At 29.4% G+C, this 23450-nt stretch overlaps 2 protein-coding genes across 7 annotated transcripts in view; one reads left to right on the top strand and one right to left on the bottom strand.

Annotated features, from left to right (window-relative positions):
* Nucleotides 1–4246, top strand: part of LOC136985829 (agrin-like) — a 65106-nt gene extending 60860 nt beyond the window's left edge. For all 4 annotated transcript variants that reach the window (XM_067283191.1, XM_067283194.1, XM_067283192.1 and 1 more), the window contains 3 exons: nucleotides 432–665; nucleotides 821–924; nucleotides 3688–4246. In XM_067283191.1, the coding sequence (XP_067139292.1) occupies nucleotides 432–665; nucleotides 821–924; nucleotides 3688–3833 (484 nt within the window). In that variant the 3' untranslated portion in view covers nucleotides 3834–4246. The remainder of the gene's footprint in view (nucleotides 1–431; nucleotides 666–820; nucleotides 925–3687) is intronic.
* A 710-nt stretch (nucleotides 4247–4956) lies between these two features.
* The window catches only part of Spf45 (splicing factor 45), a 41957-nt gene continuing 23463 nt past the window's right edge, over nucleotides 4957–23450 (bottom strand). For all 3 annotated transcript variants that reach the window (XM_067283216.1, XM_067283215.1, XM_067283217.1), the window contains exon 11: nucleotides 4957–5164. In XM_067283216.1, the coding sequence (XP_067139317.1) occupies nucleotides 5067–5164 (98 nt within the window). In that variant the 3' untranslated portion in view covers nucleotides 4957–5066. The remainder of the gene's footprint in view (nucleotides 5165–23450) is intronic.

Genomic DNA, 23450 nt, shown 5'->3' with positions numbered 1-23450 from the left:
TCTCTTCCTCATCACTTATATTGATGCTGCTCATCTTTCTCTTCTGCTTACTAAGCACGTCGTATAAGGAAATTCAAGATCTTTGACTAAAATTTGTAATGAATAAACATTAAAAGAACAATTATTCTACTAGTTAAATCACTTTCTCTAAAGTACAGAACTCAGTAACATAGATAAAATCCTCCCTTCAATAATCGATACTTTACTCTAACTACCAATTATATTTTCTTAGTTACAAGTAAACCAGCTGTTTACAAAGTAAACTCTCCGAATTTCCCCCCTCTTCTTTTTCTGTTTTTATCCATAAAATCTGCAATAAAACTGAGTACTTTTTTAGATATAATTTTTCAGATTTAACCTAAGATCACCGTTCTCGAATGTATGTGTCCTGATTTTTTTAATTATTTAAAATTAGAATTTTCTTGATTCAGGTCGAAGGGTGAGACTCAGAATCGTTTCGAAATTCGTTTTCGAACGGACAGCCCCAATGGTTTGTTGCTGTGGACCAATAAAGGATCGACGATTCGTGGAGATTATTTGGCATTGGCTCTAGTCGAAGGTTACATCGAACTGAGTTTTAATTTAGGACAACAGAAACAACCCTTAATTATCCAAAATCCAATTAAAGTGAACGATGACAAATGGCACGTCGTGGTTGTAGACAGGTGAGAAGAATAAAAAAAAAACACTCTTCCTTCCTCTTCTTTTTAAAGTTATATTTAGTAGTTAGTAGGGACTTTACAACTGGTAATTTTAACGAAAGTTAGTAATAATAATTGTTTTGCAATGACGTTAATTAGTTATAAATTCCTACATTTAGAAATAAACGTCAAGGTGCTTTACAAGTCGATAATTCTGAACCGGTAATTGGTACCTCGGATGTTGGAGCCACCGAACTTAATGCTGATGGTATTTTATGGATTGGTAAGATTATATCTCTAAATTTATTCCTATTTCTTAAATTATTTAATTAGTGACACATAGTAATCAATTTGATCATTTCTAACATCAATAATTAAACATAAAAATAATGCTCCTAAGTTTCTTTTGATGATAATTAATATAACAGACAAATTTAGCTAAGCTATCATCCCTTTATCCTTCATCCTTAAGTCTGTTATATTAGGTATGAAGGACCATTAACGTAAGCATTCTGATACTTGTATATCAACACTCCAAAAATTCAAAGGAGCTCCGATTTTTTTAAGTGTACTACAAATGAGTGCCGACTATAATTATTCTAATGATTACATGACACTAATGGTACTTCATTTCTCGACTGAAGACAATTCGAGATGTTTTTGGAGGATCTTTTTTATCTATAAGTTGAGAAAAGTAGGTACTACTCTATCGATATCCCAAAAACTAAGTAAACAAAACAGTTCATGCGGGTATTTTGATCAATTCGAATTGCTTTCGATTAACAAGTGTACTATTAGATATCATTTTATAGTTATACTACTACAAATATAATAAAACCACTATTATAAAGGTTCCATTCTCTTCACAAATTCAAATCTTTAATATAGAAAAACATGTCAAAGCTTCTTAAATCCAGCTTTCTCTCCAAGCTTGCACTTTACAGAACATATTAAAGGACACCTATCCAAATTTTCCAATCAATAAATTTGATTCTTGCATATTCACTCTTCTATATAAAAGGTATAACAAGCTTGCACAGTATTATACGTGCTCCAAATAGAATTCACATTCCAGCAATTTTTTTTGTGATGTAATCATTTTTAAAGTAAATTCCATTTACTGATCAACAGAGGACTAATATTTACTTTGATTCTACAAGTATTTAATTTATTTAAGAGTGATACTCTGAATGGAAGAAACTGATCAAAGAATTTCTTTGGGTTCGATAGCATTGAGAGAAATTGCACTTAAAGAGTTCTCCGAAAGATCAATATCTACAAATCAATGGAAATTCCCACATGTATCGGTCTATTTATTCATCCGATGCATTCTCGACACACTGGACTTGGTAGGAAAGTACTTTCTCACCTTTTCTCCATGGAGTCACTTATCGGATCTCCAAACTATTTTAGTCTAAGTTTGAAAGTGACCAAGATTTTAGTCGGTCAAGATACGAGCAGTTCAAAATACATAAATAGCTAAGTGACATTTAAACTGTTATAATTTGGTTATATACAAACTTAAAACAATGTTGTTGAATATCTAAAAGTGCAAATTAAAAATCGAGATTAGATGTAGTGTTTTTTTTTCACATAAATATTTCATATTCTATTTACTTATTCAAATTTCTTTTTGTTTGTATTGACTTAAACCAAATTTCCCAAAAATATCAATGAGAGATACACTAAATTCCTCTAAAACAACAACTTACCTAAATAATAAGATAATTTCATTAGTTTCCAAGTTAGATTAGTTACATGCTACTAAATTAGATTGACTGCAGCTTACACAATTACTAACTAGTTTGTTCTTTGCCTTAAAATAATGTTAGACTATTTACAATCTATAAATTATATTTTAGCATTATGTGATTACAGAATATTTTTAATTTAGATTCTGTGTGAGTGGAATCACATTATTAGATACATAATTTAATTGCATAAATCATAGATGTTAATCATTTTATACCCTAATGTTTCTAGACCAAGTTCAATCTCTAATTTGTTAAAAGGGTTTTTTTAAAGTTTGAAAACTAAATTTAGGGAGAAAAAATAAGAGTGGTTGATTAATTTATCCCTCATCTTTGATCATCTTTCATCTTTATTTGGGTATAAAAAGATAAGAATGGAAACATTCAGATTTATTTGATGAGTAAGATCTGTTTAAATTGAGTGAATGGGAACTAAATGAATAAAAAATTCTCTAGAATTTATTAGTATTATTCATAATTATGTTAATAATAATATGATAATTAAGTTTAATTCTTCAAAAGAATTTAGTTTTGCATATTAACAGTACCAAAAGAAAGGAAAAGGAGACAAAAATTTATAGGAAGAGAAGTATCCCTTTTAAACACAACATTTGGTAATTTTAGCTGGGAAAAAATGTCCAGTTTCTTCAATTTTCAAAATAGAATGCATACAAATTAACTGTCAGTTTATTTTTAATTAGATTTAAATGACTTAAGTCTTTGCTAATCAAATATATTTAATAATGTCAACCATTTAGTTTAAGTCTAACATTGAATGCTCTATTTTAAGACAAATTTCTATTCTAATAGTTTATCTAAAGAACTTCAATGAGTCATTATTTTGCATTACAGTTTTAATGATTCTCTTGAAAGATCCAATTTTTGTCCAGGGAAATTTATATTGCCATTTCAACTCATCTTAGATCTTTATTATGCAAGATAATTCGATTACCGACAGTTTCTAGTGAGATGTAAAAATCGAATTGCTCTCATTAGTTGAAACACAATAACATGACAGGACATTGATAAAAAAAATAGAGAATTTAAAATGTGTATTTCTAAAGAGGAAGAAGAAAATCCTATTTACAATTTTAATGCCTTGAAGAGTCCAATTTATTATATTTTTAATTGATGTTTATGAAATTTATCAGATATCTTAGGAGTGATAAACTGCAAATACATCAAAAACACTTCAGAGTTTAACTATAAATTTTAATTGTAATTAAATAATTCTAAATGTGATTTTATAAATAGTTATTCTAATAGCAACTAATTTCCTATTATTCTTTATTAAGGAGGAGTACCAGATTTACCGTCGGGTCTTCCCACGCCTTATTATAAAAATTTTGTTGGATGCATCCATTCGGTCATAGTTGATGGAGAGGGGCTGAGATTGGCAATGCAGGGTGGTAGCAAAATAGAATACTGCTCAGAATCTTGACGGTTCCATTTTTAGTTGACGTCCTAAGATACAAGATGGCTTCCATCGAACCACTACAGAAGTCGAGCCTTCTATAAAATGGCCTTTGTAACATCGAAAGAGCGGCAAGGCAAATACCGAGTCTAGACGTCTAACCGGTTTCGGCCGTCGGTCATTTTTTTTACCACGGAGTTTATATTTTTATTGGGTTTTTCTTTATAGTGAACTTTTCAATTTCTTTTTAATAACTGCAGAAGCATGACACTGGGCAATAAATAACTCCAAACAATTAAAATATTAAACTCTGTGTGATTATTTTAATCTGAATGTATAAAAGAACATTTTTAAATAATGGAATAGTAATTACTCCGAATGTGTTTTTTAATTGTTTTGTTAGATTACAACTGAAATATTCTTAATTATTGAAATTAAGGAATGATGAAAATAAATTTTTCTTCTTGTATATTTTTGTTAAATTATTATTTAAACCTTAAGACTAAGTGCATAGTTTTTAAAACAAATTTGATTCATAGGTTAAATTATTAAAGTTGTTCAGAAAAACCTTGAGGGTAAAACTATTTGTGCTAACTTAATAAATATTTATACAATTTACTAAAATAGTACATAATATAAGACATAAATACACACATTTTATAAAACCTTTTCATTATATTTACAAACTTGCTACTCTACAAGATGAGTCAAAAGTCTTCATATAAAACACAGACTACCTGGATATACTGTATGTAACATGACGACTTATTTCTTAAGTGTTTATATACGGAGACTTTTGAATCAATTTGTATAATGATGAAAAGTATACCTGTAATTTGAGGAGTAATCCTTCCTGTTTTAATTATTTGCATCTAAAATTTAATTTTGTTTTATCACATATATGATAGCATTCTGAAGCTGTAAATCATTTACTTAAAATAAAAATCAGATGTATGAAACAGTTTCTTTTAGTCATTAAAAATTTTTTAATGATAAAAATAAATAAAATTAATTACTTTCATTATATAGTTTAATCTAAAAAGTTCTGTACTTTTTCATCCCATACAGATCTTCACTATTTTAAAATAATCTAGCAGTTAACTCTCATGTAAACAAACATACACAATTTAAAAAAAAACCTGAGAACTGATGTTTGTATATAAAAAAATTTATTTTTAAACAGGACCAAAAAACGTTATGTTTCATATACATATGAATTAAGCGTGTGCCGATTTTTAATTTACACATTATGCAGACGTCTCAGTCCGTCAGTTCGAGTCTCTTGAATCGGTCCTGGTCGTAGAAACCGGCTCTTACAATACGTCCTCCAAAATATCGTCCATTGAGGTCAACAACAGCTGCAAAAACATTCATTTGTTATACATATACACACACAAAATTATCATATAAAATTGTACATATGAAAAAGTCCTTTATCCCTGTCATTGTTCAGTACATATATTTTTATAAGTTCTAATTATATAATAAATAGCAGTATTTAAGTGTTTACAGATAAATATTGATAGATAGCATTATATTATTTTTATCAAAAAGTTAATTTAAATGAATATATATATATCTAACTATGTATTTGTAATAAATTATTATATTAACTTTAAACTTTTCTAATTAACATTACAAACAAAGTACTGAAAAGAATATTAATTACATTAAAATAACTGAATTCAATAAAATTCTAAATAATTAGTATTTCATTTTAGTTTATTCATTTTGACAACTACTGAGTGAAAAATTAAATGAATTATCCACGAACGTGAAAATTTAGAAAATGTACAGGAAATATTTAATTAAATGTAATAAAATTTGTAATAAATGTATAGAATCACAAAAGTTCTTATTTGATTTAAACATAATATTTACACAGTTCTTTTAATTACTTTAACGTTAAATGAATTAGATTTGATAAATTGAATGCATCTTGGTTTAGAACATTTGTAGTTTTCAATTCAATAAATTTTTAAAAATTCATTAAACTAGCCAAAATATTGAATTTTTAATATTTAAACAAACTCAAACACATTTTGATTTTAGAAAAAAACTGAGGATCATAAAAATATCTTTTCTTAAAAAATATCTACGATCCTTAATTTACATATATAATTTATGAAAAAACATTTTGCGTGTTTCATTGAGACTTATAGAAAACTATTTTTTAATTAATTTATTATAATACAACTTCTTTTAAAAAGTTTAGAAACTGTCATTAAAACTATAGTATTGATATTTACAAGCAAAAGACTATTTATACATACAGAAATCTAACTTTTTATTTATTTCCTTGATTGAACAAATAAATCAGTTGACATATTCCAAAACAGTGTCTTTTAATTATCCTTTACCCATGCATCCAGTTGTGAAGTAGACACCAGTGAAAACTAAATACTGTTCAGTGCACTGTCAGGAAATTTTAACTGTAAATATATGTATTTTAAAAAAAGGATGTGTATTGGTTAGCACCTTTACTAAATGTCTTAAAGGAAAAGCTGACGAAAGAGGAGTGTATGCCCGAAATGTGTATTGGTGTGTAAGATATTCCTGAATTAAGAGTGATGTTAAAGATGACCAATGTCTACCTATGCACTCAGTTGTGAAGTAAAGAATAAGTAAGTAAGTTACAAAATGCATCAAAAGTTTTAATTCAAAACATTTATTTTAATCACAAAAATATTCATTATATAAACCACACTTGTTTCATAAATTTAAAAAGCGGCAAATTGGTTTCTAAATTTATGAAATTTAAAAATGTATAGATTATTTTATGTATTTTGTTTAGTAATTCTGTGTTGAACACTTGCTATTGTGGTTCTTACTTCATTACGGGCAAATCTAAGCAGCTAACAAAGAAAGAAAAAATTACAATTTTTGAAAAATGGTGATGGAGTAAATCAATAAGAAATTGTCAAAGATTTAAATATATCATAATCAGCTCTGTCAAAATGTTTGAAATGTATATATATATGAAGACAATGATTATCATAACCCAATAAAACAAACAGGTAGGCCAAAAATAACAACCAAACACGATATTAATATGTTGTGGTCCTTGTAAAGTGATACAGCCCACGCTTTGACTTTTATTAGGAACTTTATATACTGTTTTATAACAGTTAGGCTGAAATTCCTCACCCTTTCTTCTAATAGATTGACCTTGGTCTTTAGAGACAAAGAACCTAAATTCAGACAAAAAGTGGATTCACATTCCAAATCACATTTTTCCAATCTTCATCACTCCACTGAACAGTAACCCTTCTTTGTGTTTTGTTAAATGAAATTTAATCTTTGGCACTCTGGAATTGAATCCTAAATCTTGTAATCTGTACCAAGTAGTAGTTCTTGATGTACTTTTATTAATTTTTTTGGTCAAATTTGCAGTGATTTGAGCTGTTGACATAAATCTCTTCTCCAGTACAGTCCTTTTTAATACATTAATATCACATTTAGTTCTAATTTTTGACCTACTTGATTGTTTTTGTTGGGTTTGTGATGATTTCATTGTCTTCATGTATTCGTTTCAAACATTTTGAAAGAGCTGATTATGATATATTTAAATCTTTGTCAATATCTTCTATTGATTTACTCAATCACCATTTTTTCAAAAATTGTTTTTTTCTTCCTTTGTTAGGTGCTTATGTTTGCTCATAAGGGCAAATATAAGTACCTAACAAAAGAAGAAAAGACCACAATAACCACAATAGCAAGTGTTCAACACAAAATTACTACACAAAATACATAAAGTAATCTATACATTATTGAGTTGCTAAATTTATGAAACAAGTGTGGTTTATATAATAAATATTTTTGTGATTAAAATGAATGTTTTGAATTAAAACTTTTGATGCATTTTGTAACTTATTTATTTGTTTAATCAAGGAAATAAATAGAAAGTTAGATTTCTGTATTTATAGATAGTATTTATATTTACAGCAAAATATTATAATTTTAATGACAAAGTTTATAGTAAGAATTATTTAAATATCTAAATATTCCTATTGTAGTTGCTAGGGAATAGTGTTAGAACTAACAGAACAACATACAATTGTATATATTTGAAACCTAGAATTCAAATCAATCACTGAAAAACTGAATTTGAATAGCAAAGTTATTCAAAGAAATGTTATATGCTCAAGACTGACTGATACTGAAGGCAAAAAGAATATTTCTAGAAAATACTAAATGGGTAAAATTTTATCATCAAATCATTTATTTATAATAAAACAAAACTTGTGGGAACATACATAGAAAATAGATTAGTTTGCAATATAAATTCCTTTGAACTACACCAACAACAATAGTCCACAGAAAAAGCAATGTGTACATTATCTATACAAAATGAGTCAAAAGTCTCCTGTATCCTTTTCATTCCAAAAGTACTGAAGATATGTGACTATATTACCAAAAATTAATATAAGAAGTCATACATGGAAAATCAAATGGGAGTTTATGTTGTAACTTTTTAATGAGAGGAGGTAATGTAAAAGTTTCAATGACAAAGTTAGAGAGCTCCATTTAATTAGTCCAAAACCATTTTATGGATTCAGACAAATACACTTAGAACTGCATAATTTGCAACTTTAAATTTACGAGGAGTAAAAATGATATCATTTCACAAGACAGTCAAGATAAAGGTCCCATCAGATTCTCCAGGCACGACTTCCTATTTAACTACATTAATAAAAATTAATATATCTTCAGTACTTTTGGAACGAAAACGTTGCAAACCGCTTTTGACTCATCCTGTATATAATGAATACTTATTCAACCTTAACTGAATTATCAGTCTCTTAACATTTATTATGATGTTCATTAACATAATGTTAATCTTGAGGAAATTTTAAAATATTCATATATCACGTGTAATAAACAGATTGAAATAAAGAACAGATTGGGGAAAATGCAGCACCCATTAGAAAAATGTAATCTTGTTCTAATCAGCCTCCAAATTATCAAATAGTTTATATAACACTCCAAAAGTCTGCAATGTTCAAAAATAGTATGTCATTATTATATAAATAGAACAGAGTTTAGCATTTTGTTTATATCTTGGTTTTCTTATAATTTTAAAACATTTAGTTTGAAATTTGAAAGCATTAAATTGCTTTTAAATAATTAAAAATCCAATCACCGGGTGTTATTTTCTCTAATTTGGCATATTGTGAATTGGAATCCTGTTCTGGGCATGGATGTTTGTGACTAATTTTAATGGGTTTGTTTATTGAAGGAAATGAAGGAAACTGAAAGCAACAAGCTCAGATTTAAAAAATTTTATTATTAGAATTATATAAATGGTCTCATAAATAAATGCTTTCTTAACCACTTGTTTATTTTAACCAAACTTTACTGAACTTTTCCAGGATCTTTTGAAGTTTCTGTAGACATTAAATTTAAATGTAAGGTTAATAATAAAAATTAATGACTTTTAGAATTTAATCTTTGTATTTGTGTATATTACTCTTACATTATTTCACAACTATTCCAAATAAATTTTTAAAAATAACTAACTTTTAATTGTTAGTTATCTGAAAAACAATATGCTATGAACTGATATTGTTTACTATTGTTGTCATTAAAATCACAAAGACGGCTGGACAACAAGCTTTTCCAATTATAAAATTATTATTATTTACATGTAATATCTCCTTGATACATAATTGATAAGGTTTAATTAGAATATGGCAATTTTCATTTGCAAACAGTAGTATTTTAAGTATAAACCATTGTATTTTACTTTGTTAACGTATTTATCTTGATACAATACATGCCAAACCTAACTTCATTAATGCTTAATTACTTTAATATTTTATCAAATCTTCTAGTAGTAATTACTATTACTAAAACATTCAAATATTTCTTAAAATACAATTCAACAGGGAAATGCTTACTTATTAATGTATATTTAATAAGTAATAAAAGCATTCGTGCATAATATAAACACCTTAATCTTATGTTATTACAAGTAACCAAATGTCCAACATAAATTTATCTTGTTAGATTAATTTCTCTTTTCTGTGACATTTAGGTAATTTTGAATGCAATTTTAATTGATGGTCATATCTTGAATTTTCTTGCATTTTAACAATTTTCTAAATCTTTTTAATTATGAAAATTAAATTTGTTATAATATTAAGCTTGTCCACTATTTAATTAATAAGACAAAATTAATAAAACTGTTTACTGGGCTTGATATCTTACTTTATTAGTTAGAATTTAATCAAAAAACTAAATTTAAAATACTAATTTTTACTTTAATTTACACAAAATTCTATTATCAGTTATAAATTTATAACTTTTAATCCAAAATCAGAGTCAAACAAACAAAATTTAGATTTAATCACAGGTTGGATCATCTTCTCTACCAGTAGATCAGTGATTCTAAAATGATACTCTGTAAGAGATGGCTAAGTGTGCTGCAAATATTATAAAGGTATATTTTAAAAATGAGAAAACCCCATATGTAGAAATTTTTACATCCATCATTGAACAACTAATAGCTAGGCTGCTTAAGTAACAGTTATTATTGTACACAACTATTCACTGTTTAAAGTATTAATATATTTTTTTTTATTTTGTACGTGAATTGCAGCTGTAAGTTTTATAGTGTACCATAAACCAAGAGCTTGGAACTACTTGTACTAGATTCATTATTTTTTGGAAAATAATCATCATTTATTAATACTAGCCTTATCAAAAGCTGTAGTTTATACCTGGAGAGAAGCAGATATGATTGCAGTTTAGATTTACTTCTGTAATCAATCTGTACAGTTATATAAAATAATAAAAATACAAATATAAGTAATATTATTTACTGCTTTTTTCTTAACATTAAATATTTAAGTAAACTGTGAATTCATATTATTATTTTCACTTTATCACTGCATATTCTTGCAGAAAGCTTACTTGTTCTAATCTTATGTATAAATAATTAATGTAATTGTTCATTAAATGTCACATTAATTGCATTTATCAATAATAAAAATGATTAACATTATTTATAGACTAATTAAATGCATTAAATATAAATTTTGTTGCAAATATGGCATTCTGAAAATCTGTCTCAAAAAATTTGAATAATGAAATTTATTTGCATGGTGGAAGTAATAAAAATATGAAATCACATATGAAGACATTTTTCACAATCAACCTTTACATTCATACTCTAAGTGTCCTTAATGCTGATACCCTTTAAATTTGAGTTTTAATGACATAAAACTCAAATATAGATTCCTTTATTCAACTAAGTCTAGTAAATAAAAGAAAAATAAGAGTAAATTAATGTATTTATTACAAACTTAAAAAGAAATATTTCAATTTTTTAACAATCAATAATTGAAAATAGAAATTTGTAGAGATCAAAGGATTCTTAAAAGTTTTGATGAAATCATAAAAATGGCCCTTATTGCATTTTAACATTTAGCATCATATTCTATTAAATTTATTCATTTAAAAAAAATTTAAAAACTTTATTAAGTCAAATTTTTTAGAACCATTTTTGACATTTTGTGTCAATACAGTTGACATAAAAACCAATACAGCAATATAATTTTTAAAATATTAATATCTTAACTTATTTTAATCCTCATTTATAATTTATAAAATATCCATTTTTAAATTTAATAATGCTTTTTAAAATTTCAATAAAATTTATATTTTATAAATCATAAAAATATTTAATGTTCTAGGATTCTCTTTAACTACTTTATTTAATTAAACCTTTCTGAAAAAAGATTATTAATATACAGAATTTAAAAACACAAAATATTCAACTGTGCCCTGAAATTTCCTTTCATTAATTATATTTTTCTGAAGATAAAAAAAATAATATGCATTTAAAAATTAATGACAACGAAATTTATCAAATTAATAAAATTATTGTTCATTAGTCACTACATTTTTATTACATCTTTAAAAAAATATATATATTTTTAATGTTATTGAAGCAATTAAGCAGCTGTAACAAAACCACAGAATTTTTTTTTATTACAAGATGCATTTTATCAGTTAGTCTAATAAAAATTTCAACATTTTAGCAGGTAATCTTGTTATGTGAAAGTGTTAGCATATTCATATTTCAAATTTGCTGCATAAATTATAATTTCCTATTCATTAATATTTAAAAACAATTTAAGTGCTTTACATAAAGACAATTATTGATTATATATCAATGCTCGTCATACATTTATTTTAGAATAAAATGGTGCTAAAATATCTCATATCTTCAGCATCATGATGCTACAGATGTTAATAAAGATATAAAATGGTAAATTTTTCTTTATAAAAAAAAATTAGAACTTATTTCAGAATTTTTTAGATTTCAAACATATACTATTTTAAGATTTATAAATTCTACATACAATATTAACAAACTGATTATATTTCTTTTATAATGATGTTGCTTTAGATTTTCAACATTTTTATTATATATTTGACCAAATTTGACAGAATAATAATTTGATCAAAATGACAATGGTTAATGCTACCATTCTTCTGGTCAAATTCTCTACAAAAATTGAAAATAATGCAGTTTATTTAGCTAATTATTAATATAGTTAAGGTTTTGGTTGCTTTATTTATACACCATGTTACACACGCTACATATAGTATCACGGAGGAATTTAGACTATAGAAGTCTAAAGTCAGTGTAGTAATATTTAACTTGTATGGTTATGTTGGTAATTCTAAAGTTTATAGAAGTTTGGAAGGAAAGATCGGACAGAAGTCTGGTAACAACTTGCAATGCATTTGATGTTATTCAAAAAATATGAGTCCGAGTTCTACTCCAGATCAATCTTTTCTTCCAGAAACTTTTAATTTATTGATATTTTCTTAAAATTCATTTAAATTCTATTAATTGTTGGCTGCTGGAAAGAGATGCTGCCTCATTTTATATCATGTTATTTACAGTCTTTCCCCCCCTTTGTGAAAAAAGTCTTTACATTATGTCAAAAGGAAGACATGTACAGTTTCTTCTAAAGTTTAGTTTCTTTCTAAACAGAAGTGATAACAGTTACTCTCTTAGATGGTTGTTGACTAACAAGAATTATGAGACTAACCAGTGTTTAAAATTCTTCAAATTCTTCTCTAAGAGGATAAGTAATAATGATCTCCATTAAGATTCTATCACTACTACTAAGATCTGGAATGAATCCAAATGTTCATTAATAAGTAGAATACCACAAATTATGCTTCACAGCATTATCAAATGAAACTTCTTTTGAGTGAAAATGACCTTTGAAAAATACTGAAAGCATAGTGAAATTAAGGCAGAAGAGATGAAGTTAGAGTTAAAAGGTTTCACTTCCAGGCAAGGAAAAAGCATTTATCCAAATGCATCTTAATATTAAGGCTAAGCAACAATAGCATGTAAAGCACTTAAATTTACCTAAAGATATCTTTGTAGACATCTTTATAATTATACTGAACTAGAAAGAAAAATAGAAATGTTTTATGCATCTAGATACAGTAGGTTTAAAATCATGCAACTTAGAAAACAACTTTACTGTGAACAACATGTTTGGTATAGCAATATGAAATCTTAGGAAAAATTAATTATACAACAACATTGGAGCTAGCAGACATTGGAAACATAATTAATGATGGAGATTTGGCATGATTATCTTATAATATGGACGACTGCTTGAGGATGGAATGATTTAATCATACCTATCTGAAACTTACCCATAACAGAATTTTAGTGCAACAATCAAAAGAGGATTGTTTGGCAGAATTCAAAAGACATTAGACCAATTTAAGAATGCCAGTACTATGGCTTTGGATACTTTTTAGGACAATCCTCCAACTAATGCCAAATATTATCGGGCTAGAAATGACTATAATATTAATAGTTAATAAGACAATTTGGCTTAATAATAAACAATTTGCTTTACATACCTCCAAGCCTGTTACCTATGTGAACTTCAGTTTTTGGAGTTCACACCAGTAACAGGCTTGGAGGTACAGTAGAGCGTCGATAAGTGGAACCAATTGGGGACTGGGGTCCTTCCAGTTAATGATTTGTTCCAGTTTCCGACTTTGTACGAAAAAATACATTAACCTGTCCGATGTTCAAATTTTTCTCTGTTGCGTATCGCTTCCTGTTGAATTTTTATCTGTTGTGTGTCGCTTCGTGTTGAATTTTCGTCGATTTTAAGCCTAACGAAAATTTTTATAATAATCATCGAGGCTATCGTATCGTTAAAAATTATTTCTGCATTTTGTACAAACAAAATAAATATATTAAAGAATATAAAAAACATGAAAATTATACTTTAGAAGTAAATTTAGTATCAAAAACATTCGATTCAGCATGACACAGTCCGACTGAAAATCGTTCCACTTTCCGGCCATTCCACTTACCGACGTTCCACTTATCGACGCTCTACTGTATGTAAAATAACTTCACTCCAGTGTTGGTTTAGTGGTGGTTTTAATAAACAATTTGGCTTATTAATAATTAATAAACCAAATTGCCTTATTAATTATTAATATTATAGCTATTTCTAACCGGATAATATTTGGCATTAGTTGGAGGATTGCTTTAAAATACATCAGGTTTTGATGTTTGTTTATTTACTTTTCAGGACATCTGAAAGTAAAAAGCAAGCCAACAAATCAAATATCATTTATTACAGGTATAGAGGAAAGACACTGTGAATAAGTGCTCAAGGAAAAGAAGGCCAGAACCAAAAGCAAGGCAGAAAAGTTTGAGAAGGTACAAGGTACTATACAATACCAGCTTGTCTATAGTTGATGATGCCTTGATTGGAACACATTATGTTTGGATCACTCTCTTCATGACTATCAACAACAGATTTTTTTAGATCTGAGATTAGGTTCCAAATTTGTTTCATCTAGAAGGTTCATTGTGGTAAGAGAACCCACACCATAGAAACATCAACTAATCTTTAGTCATTGACTGTTTGATCTGTGGTCTACATCACACAGGATTGCTGAAAGTTTCTGATCCATCATGGTAAAAGGAGCAAAGATATCTGCCACTAAAGCTAAGATTTCAAATAAGTCACTTAATCAATAAAAGGAGTAATGAAATCAAGTTTGACAATGTCTAATTTTTTCTGGAAAGCACTGCTGCCAGACGCTGGTTTACAAACAATGAGAGCTCTTTCATCAATTGTCCATCTTTCCAAAATGACTTCTGAGAAATACATGAGTATGGCCAAGAGTTAACCAGAGACGTTAAGAGTTAAGGTGTGTCTAGAAAGTTGAGTCCAACTGCCAGGATGTAGACAGCAGTCCTACATTCAGGATGTTCTTGCTATATGCTAAGAAGTCAATGTTCAGATGTTGGACAGTGAAAATAGTGAACATTTGATAAAGGGGACTGCTGAAGACCTATTCAAATCTTGCTGGTCAACAAAGTCAAAGACTTTGACCTGCTATCTAACAACTTTCAACACCATTGGATGAGCCAAAATTGTATATTCTGAAACTGCTGAATGCAATAGCCAGTTTTTGAGAAAGACCAACTTGATTTGGTGATGCTGATCCAGAGCTCATACAAGAGGAACTCCAGCACTATACTAATAGAATTTTCCAACATTTAAAACTGATAGAAAAAGCTAGTTACGTCAACATAGTTTCCCAGCAATGAAACTGACGTGTCTGCTTTACTCCTGTCTGAAATACCTCCTTGACTGGAAGCATTGGTACAAAAATGACTAATGATGTATCAATAAGCTGAGACAAATCAACATCTAGTGAACCACTGACGACACCTTCACCTTTGAGTGTAGCTAAGCTAGTCGCATTGTCAAAACTGTCTGCTGAGAGATGCTTGATGCTTTGCTATGTCATCATGACCAATCTATTATACTCCTTGTTACTAATAAACATTGAAGACCAGACATCTGTTGATGCCAGATAGCTGGTCCAATAAATACTGGGCTCCTCACAATGGCATCTACAAAGCCATAGTTCAATGACTTACCAGACACTAAGGACCTGTCAACTGTCAAAATCTTTGCTGTTCAAACCTGTTGAGTGTTAATGATACCTCAACCATCAGCTACTGGAAAACTAACATGAACACTCTGGTGGTCATCTCAAGATATGAGTCACTAACAGTTGCCAGACACATCAACTTCTACATGTTGAAACTAGTCTTGGGAAGTGAGAACCTATTCAATGAAAGTCTACAACCAATGATATCAAACATTGGTCTAAAGGCCAACTATTGTTTCATTCAGTGATCAATGCAATATTAACTTCAAAACAAAAGGTTTTACTCTAAATGTGTGATCATTTGTTTGCTTTAAACACCCTCCAAGAGACATTTTGTTTCTAATGCCACATCTATATTGATCTCACACAAATAATATTTAGTCTCAATGATCGAAGATCAATCAGCAAGGAGGAATGTTAGCCCAGTGGATCAAACAAGGCATCATTTCTCCTGGAGTTCTGTCATTTTCATCAGAAAATCATTTCGAGAGAGATGATTTGCTTCAATTACCAAAAATTGACCACCTGTGTGAAAAGAGATGTTTATTTGCTCCTGATAATCTATGCATGATGATCTGGCCAGGTTCTATTTGTCAATGGATTTACATTCTAGTTATTGGCAGGTAGAAGTGGATGAACAAAACCAGGAAAATACTGCCTTTGTCATCTACTTCTAACTTAAGATGACATGATTATGTTCAATTTGTTTTCAATGTTTGTTTTCAATGTTTTAGCATTTAAAGATCGAGTTGAATAACCTTCAACAATAACCACAAAAGTGCAGTTTTGGGTTCCAAAATTTGAAAATGCTTGGCCACCTCATTGATGAAGATAAAGTCTAACTCATGATTGAGTTAAACTTTATCTTCATCAATGAGTAGATAATTTGTTTGCTTAAAGTCTTTTTGGACTTTATTCTTCATTTGTAATTCAGTAATTGCACTTGTCATTTCATTTACTAAAGACATAGGCCAACATGATGAGTGCATGTACTGTACATTATGTGCATGTATCTAGAGTAAAAAGGGTTTGTATTGACATGTAATTATCAAAAGTACTGTTTTCTGTCAATAGCTGTAAGTGGTGATTTCTGTAAATAAGTTAACGTTTACATTATTAATAATAACCCAAATAAAATTAACTGTTTTAGAAATAGATCTATTAATATAGAGAATTTGAAATAAAGGTATTGTGTTACAAGATGGCAATATCTTGCCACCTAGTAACAATATTAATGTTAGTTGATAACTGTCTGGAAATGTAACTGTTATTATCCTGTTTAGAAAGAAACTGAACTTAACATAATGAATGAACAAAAGACATGTACAAAAACAAGATAAAAAGAATGCAGCAACAATGAAAGTTATATCACATTATTAACAATCAAACATTGTTAATAATGTGATATAACTTAACCATTTTACGACTTTTGGTTGTATTATACCAGCGGTTCCCAACCTTTTTTTGACCAGGGACCACTTTGATTTCATTGTTGTTAGCAGGGACCACAAGGTTTAAGAAAAATAAACTGTGTCAATCTAAAAATAAACTGTAATCAAAACATAAAGCAGATACGTGCTCAGCAAATAATTAGCTTAATTCACCACACTACACCTTTATTTGTTGCTGAGATGGTTTTATTGAAAAAACTAATGTTTTCGGCCTACTCAATAGGCCATCATCAGGCTTAACTTTCGAAAACGGAATGTTGACGTTCCATTAAAAGAATACATTTGTTTAAAAATTCAAAGCATCAGTAACGGAAAAAAGAAAGAACAAGATAATATATACAAATATAAATATACAATAAAATCAAAATAGTAAAAATAAGAAGTAAAAAAATAAAAAATAATAATAAATCTACTGGTGATACTTTATATAAACATAGTAGCAAATTGTTAAGGAATAATTGATAAAAAATGTAAATATAAACCAAGGCAAGCCTACGAGGTCGAGCTAAATTTCTTGACTGCAAATTTCCAAGCTGTCGGTAGGCTGTCTGTGTCCCTCGCGTTTATGCATGTCTCTCAACAATGTTCTTTCAATAAAACCATCTCAGCAACAAATAAAGGTGTAGTGTGGCGAATTAATGTAATCAAAACTTTTAACATAAGTAATAGTTAAACTCAAGAGTAACATGCTTTAACAGTACTATTATAATAGAAAACATAACATTTTTAGTAAAAATTAAATTCAGTTTGTATCAATGTGGGAATAATAATTTAAATGATTAAAAGTTTTAAATCTTTCGCGGACCATATTTTAGCTCTTGCGGACCACTGGTTGGGAATCGCTGTACTATACCCTTCAAAACAATGATCCAAACTGCATGTGAAATTATGACCTAAATTTTTGATGTTATAAATTACTTTAATTTGACAAAAAATAAAATTCTCCAATCTTGTTATTTGTTTTTAGCACCAAGCCAGCATGAAAGAGAATATTGTTTGTACATGATGATATAAGATTTATACATATTTATCTATTTTTTGTGAACAACATCACTTTATATGAAACAGTCTATATATACTGATTTTCTTTCCCTCTTCGATAAACTCTCTCTGGTTAGTAAAACATTTTATTTTAGGCAGTAAACAGAAAATACAAAGATCATAAAACAATAAAACATACTACACAAAGTAAATTGATAAAAATAGTAAATAACTAAATAAATATATATATAACTTAATAACTTATAGGTGGTTAATACCAAAATTGTACAACAATAAAATAACTATGGGGGGGATCAACTAATGCTTGTGTTTCCTTTGTTTGAAAAATAAATAAATAAATGAATTAATAAAATATATATATATATATAACTTACAAGCAGTAAGAAGCAATAAAATATCAGCAAATGTGAATAAAATGACAGAGAAAATTTTTGTTCAAAATCGACCATTTATAAAATGACAAAATATCGTCATTTCATATGTTTCAGCTGAAACCAATTTGACAATATATCATCATGTCATTGTAAAAGGGTTAAATAGTGTCTCTTTCTGATTAACAATACACCCTTTGGAGGTGTATTGCTAATCTTTCAGTAATTTGAATGGTTATCCTGCAATACAAATAACTTAGAACAGTGACCTTCATAAAAATTTTGGTTGAGGACTTTGTTGAAAGACCAGCTGAATTTTTCCCATTTCGAATATACCTAATACAAAAACTTCATTTTGTGGACTAAGTGATTTTTCTCTATCCTCACTTTGATTCTTTATCCTCATTGGTTGTATCATAGCACTGGATGATTTGTTGGTCTTTCATCCTTTTACTTTAGTCTCCTTTCTATCTTTGGAATTTAACTTCATATTTTTGTGTAGAATCTTCCATCTCTTCTAGTTTGTTTTCCTAAGTGTGGTTTCTCCAGTACCCTTGTCCCTGATAGATAGAATAACTGGTGAAAGTGTCCCCTTCCTGTTCTCACTTTCACTCATCAGGCTATCCTTAAGAACACAATTCCTGGATTCTCCCACATTTTATTTCAGGTATTATATTCTCCATCCATGACCTATGAGTGCATATTCCAAATTACCTTTGAGTGCTCTGATAACAGGACTTCCTGTTTTGCTTAAAAACATAAAAACTTGACTCCTTTCTGTTTGTATGTAGCCATTTCTCTATTATTGCTATTGGTAACACGGTTTCTGATGTACGCACTTAGACCACCTTTGGTAGTCTACTTCCACAAATGGTGCTGTGTACAAGGTCTAATGATATATAGTTCATTCTCTCCACTTTCCTATTTATTGTGAAGAATGGATTTTGCATGTTTATGTACAATACCACATCTTTTGGAGAAAGCTTTCCCAGACTTTAGAATAAAATTCTAGGTTGTCATCTGTTTGCCCACTCTTCAAGGTTATCAAGTCTGTTTTTTGATTCTGTCTTCCATTCCTTAAAATAGTCTGAGATTGTATTCTTTCTGAGAATCAAGGCTGTTAACAATGTTGAGATGTATTGGGCTCAAATCTAGCATTGGATATCAAAAAGTCTCATTCACTCACTATTCAAATGATTTTATTCATTTTTTAATTTTTTGTCTGAATAATTTAAGGAAAATAAGTAAAGTGAAAATGAATAACGAACCTACTGGAACTGGTATAATAAAGAGAAAACAACACCTTTCTTAAATTCCAGCAAAAGTTTAACTATATAAAAACGTTTTCAACTGATTTCATCAGTCTTCTTCAGTTACTCGAACAAAAAAAACAAAAAGAACGAACCAAATTCAAATTTACAAAATCACGAGAATGGAAAGAATTCTCGTGATTGCGCAGACTATGCAAAAACGATGTACCGATAAACGGTAAAAAATGCAAATTCTTGACAAAAAAATGCAGATTCTTGACAAACTATATATAATATCACAATCTTACGTTATCCAATGAATGATTTCCAAGCAGACGATAGCCCATCTGCGTCCCTGTGGTTGATGCAATGGGATGTTAATTGTGCCCTATATATTTCTAATTTCTCCAAATGTCTAACGGCCTGTTTAGATCTAGTGGCTTTTATGATGGAAGCACTATCCCAGTGTACCGTGATCTCCTGTTGCTTAGCAAATGCTGCTAGGACTGTGCTGTCAACTGTCCTCTTAACTGATTGCTTATGCTCTTTTATTCTTTGCTGTAAACCACGCAAGGTGGCCCCAATGTACACTAGATCGGATTTAAAACGTTGGTCCCTGATTGGAATTGAGTACACTCCTGTTAGCTCATTTGGTTTCTCTTTCCTCTTATCATTCCTTAACAGACAGTATACTGTCGGGTTGCGCCTATATATTATGCGTAAGTTCCTTTCTTTGGATACCTTCTTAACAATACTTTTAATAAACGGAATATAGTCCATGACCACTGTTTTTTTCTGTTCAGTTCTGTGTTGATGTTCGACGTGATGTTACGTCTCTGTATATCCGTAATTAGACGGTTCACTACCCTTCTCTGATAACCAAACTGTGTTGCTACGCTTCTTACGTACTCCAACTCCTTGTACGTGTCGCAAATACTTGAGCAATGTGTGTAAGCTCGTTGTATCCATCTGTAACAGTTTAAGTTAGCGGCTTTACGAGCATGGATACAACGAGCTTACACACATTGCTCAAGTATTTGCGACACGTACAAGGAGTTGGAGTACGTAAGAAGCGTAGCAACACAGTTTGGTTATCAGAGAAGGGTAGTGAACCGTCTAATTACGGATATACAGAGACGTCAACATCAGACGTCAGAAACATCAACAACACAGAACTGAACAGAAAAAAACAGTGGTCATGGACTATATTCCGTTTATTAAAAGTATTGTTAAGAAGGTATCCAAAGAAAGGAACTTACGCATAATATATAGGCGCAACCCGACAGTATACCGTCTGTTAAGGAATGATAAGAGGAAAGAGAAACCAAATGAGCTAACAGGAGTGTACTCAATTCCAATCAGGGACCAACGTTTTAAATCCGATCTAGTGTACATTGGGGCCACCTTGCGTGGTTTACAGCAAAGAATAAAAGAGCATAAGCAATCAGTTAAGAGGACAGTTGACAGCACAGTCCTAGCAGCATTTGCTAAGCAACAGGAGATCACGGTACACTGGGATAGTGCTTCCATCATAAAAGCCACTAGATCTAAACAGGCCGTTAGACATTTGGAGAAATTAGAAATATATAGGGCACAATTAACATCCCATTGCATCAACCACAGGGACGCAGATGGGCTATCGTCTGCTTGGAAATCATTCATTGGATAACGTAAGATTGTGATATTATATATAGTTTGTCAAGAATCTGCATTTTTTTGTCAAGAATTTGCATTTTTTACCGTTTATCGGTACATCGTTTTTGCATAGTCTGCGCAATCACGAGAATTCTTTCCATTCTCGTGATTTTGTAAATTTGAATTTGGTTCGTTCTTTTTGTTTTTTTGTTCGAGTAACTGAAGAAGACTGATGAAATCAGTTGAAAACGTTTTTATATAGTTAAACTTTTGCTGGAATTTAAGAAAGGTGTTGTTTTCTCTTTATAGGTAAAGTGATTTCTTCTATAAATGAGGATGTGTATTTGTTTGTTTGCTATACACTCCCAGGCTGTTCAGTCAATTGCTACAAAACTCAGCAGTTACATTCACATACTTCTAACTTAGATAATGTTGTACTGTACATCTCACCACAAAATATTGAGTGAATTTCTGTAAATCAATTCATTTCTATCTACATTTGATTTACTGATTTATATATAATGCCATCTATTGGCAAAAAATTTAAGATAATACTAAACTATATAATTCTTACAAAAAAAGAATATAATTTTAAAAAATATGTATTATATTCACTTAATTACTGTGACAATGAATGATATAGGGTGAAATAGACATACATATCATTACTGCAACAGGTAGCGTATAGCACTTCCTGCGTGGAATCAAAAATGTTACCTTGTAAAAAGTCTATATATATTTAATTTTCCACATCTAACAACTCAAATTTTTTTCATTTTTTGAATGGTACTTTCTTAATTCTAAGTGCCCTCCAGTAACCAAGTGGATAAAACCACTGAACACCTTCAGTTAGTTAGTTGTGGGTTTGGATATCACCAACAGGCTGGAAACATAAGAGTTTTCTGGGTTTTCTTCATGTTAGTAACATCTAAATAGGGTCCAGCTTCCCATAAAAGTCTTCCTGGAATGCATCTCCCTCATCAAAATTTCCCAACAGTGCACTGTTGGGAAATTTTAACTGTAAATATATACATTTTAGAAAAAGGATGTGTATTAGTTAGCACCTCTTTACTAAGTGTGTTAAAGAAAAAGCTAATATAGAAAAAGCTGTATAAAATAATTCCGAATAAAGAGTGATGTTAAAGATGCCCAGTGTCTACCTATGCACCCATTGTGAAGTAAAGAATAATTAAGACACAGTTTCGGAATAAGTCAATAATAAATGGTATTTGATTGATTGGCTTGCTTTTTACTTTCAGTTGGCCTAAAAAAGTATCTAAAGCCACAGTACTGGCATTCTTAAATTGGCCCAATGTCTTTCAAATTCTGCCAAACAATCCTCTTTTGATTGTTGCACTCATAGAATTTATGAGTTTTGTGTAGTTGTGATTAGTTCAAGCAATCATCCATAATAAAAAAAATAATGACAAATTTCCATCAATTCTGACTCCAATGTTTGCTAACTCAGTTATTATATGATAAATTTTTCTTAAGTTAGATTCCATATTGCTGTACCAAAGCAATTTTTCACAATACAGTTGTCTTCAAAGTTGCAACAATTCTAAACTTACCATATCAATGCTGTTGTTGTTCACAATCAATATTAAGACAGATTTAGACAAATGCTTTTCCCTTGCCTGGTGAAGATTTTTACTTACTCTGACTCCATCTTTTGGCTTAACTTGCAATCACATCTGGTAGCAGCAATTTTCCACATCTACTAGTTTTTCACAGGCATTTTCAACAAATTGACTTACTTAGTAGTGCTTCCATGATATCCTCATGCTACAAATTATTCATCTGACTATAAAAATTTTGGTAAAAAAACACCACTATAGAAAATTGCTGCCTTACATGCAATCATGTACAATTTTTCTTTATTGTCATACAATTGCATACATAAGATGATGATACTTATCTCCAGTAGTGATTGCATTACCAGTATACTGGTAAATTAGG

This window comes from Centruroides vittatus, unplaced genomic scaffold (assembly GCF_030686945.1).
Source record: "Centruroides vittatus isolate TY-2023 unplaced genomic scaffold, ASM3068694v2 contig_979, whole genome shotgun sequence".
NCBI lineage: Eukaryota > Metazoa > Arthropoda > Arachnida > Scorpiones > Buthidae > Centruroides > Centruroides vittatus.
The sequence above is the reverse complement of the archived record's forward strand: the minus strand, read 5'-3'. Positions and strand labels throughout refer to the sequence as shown.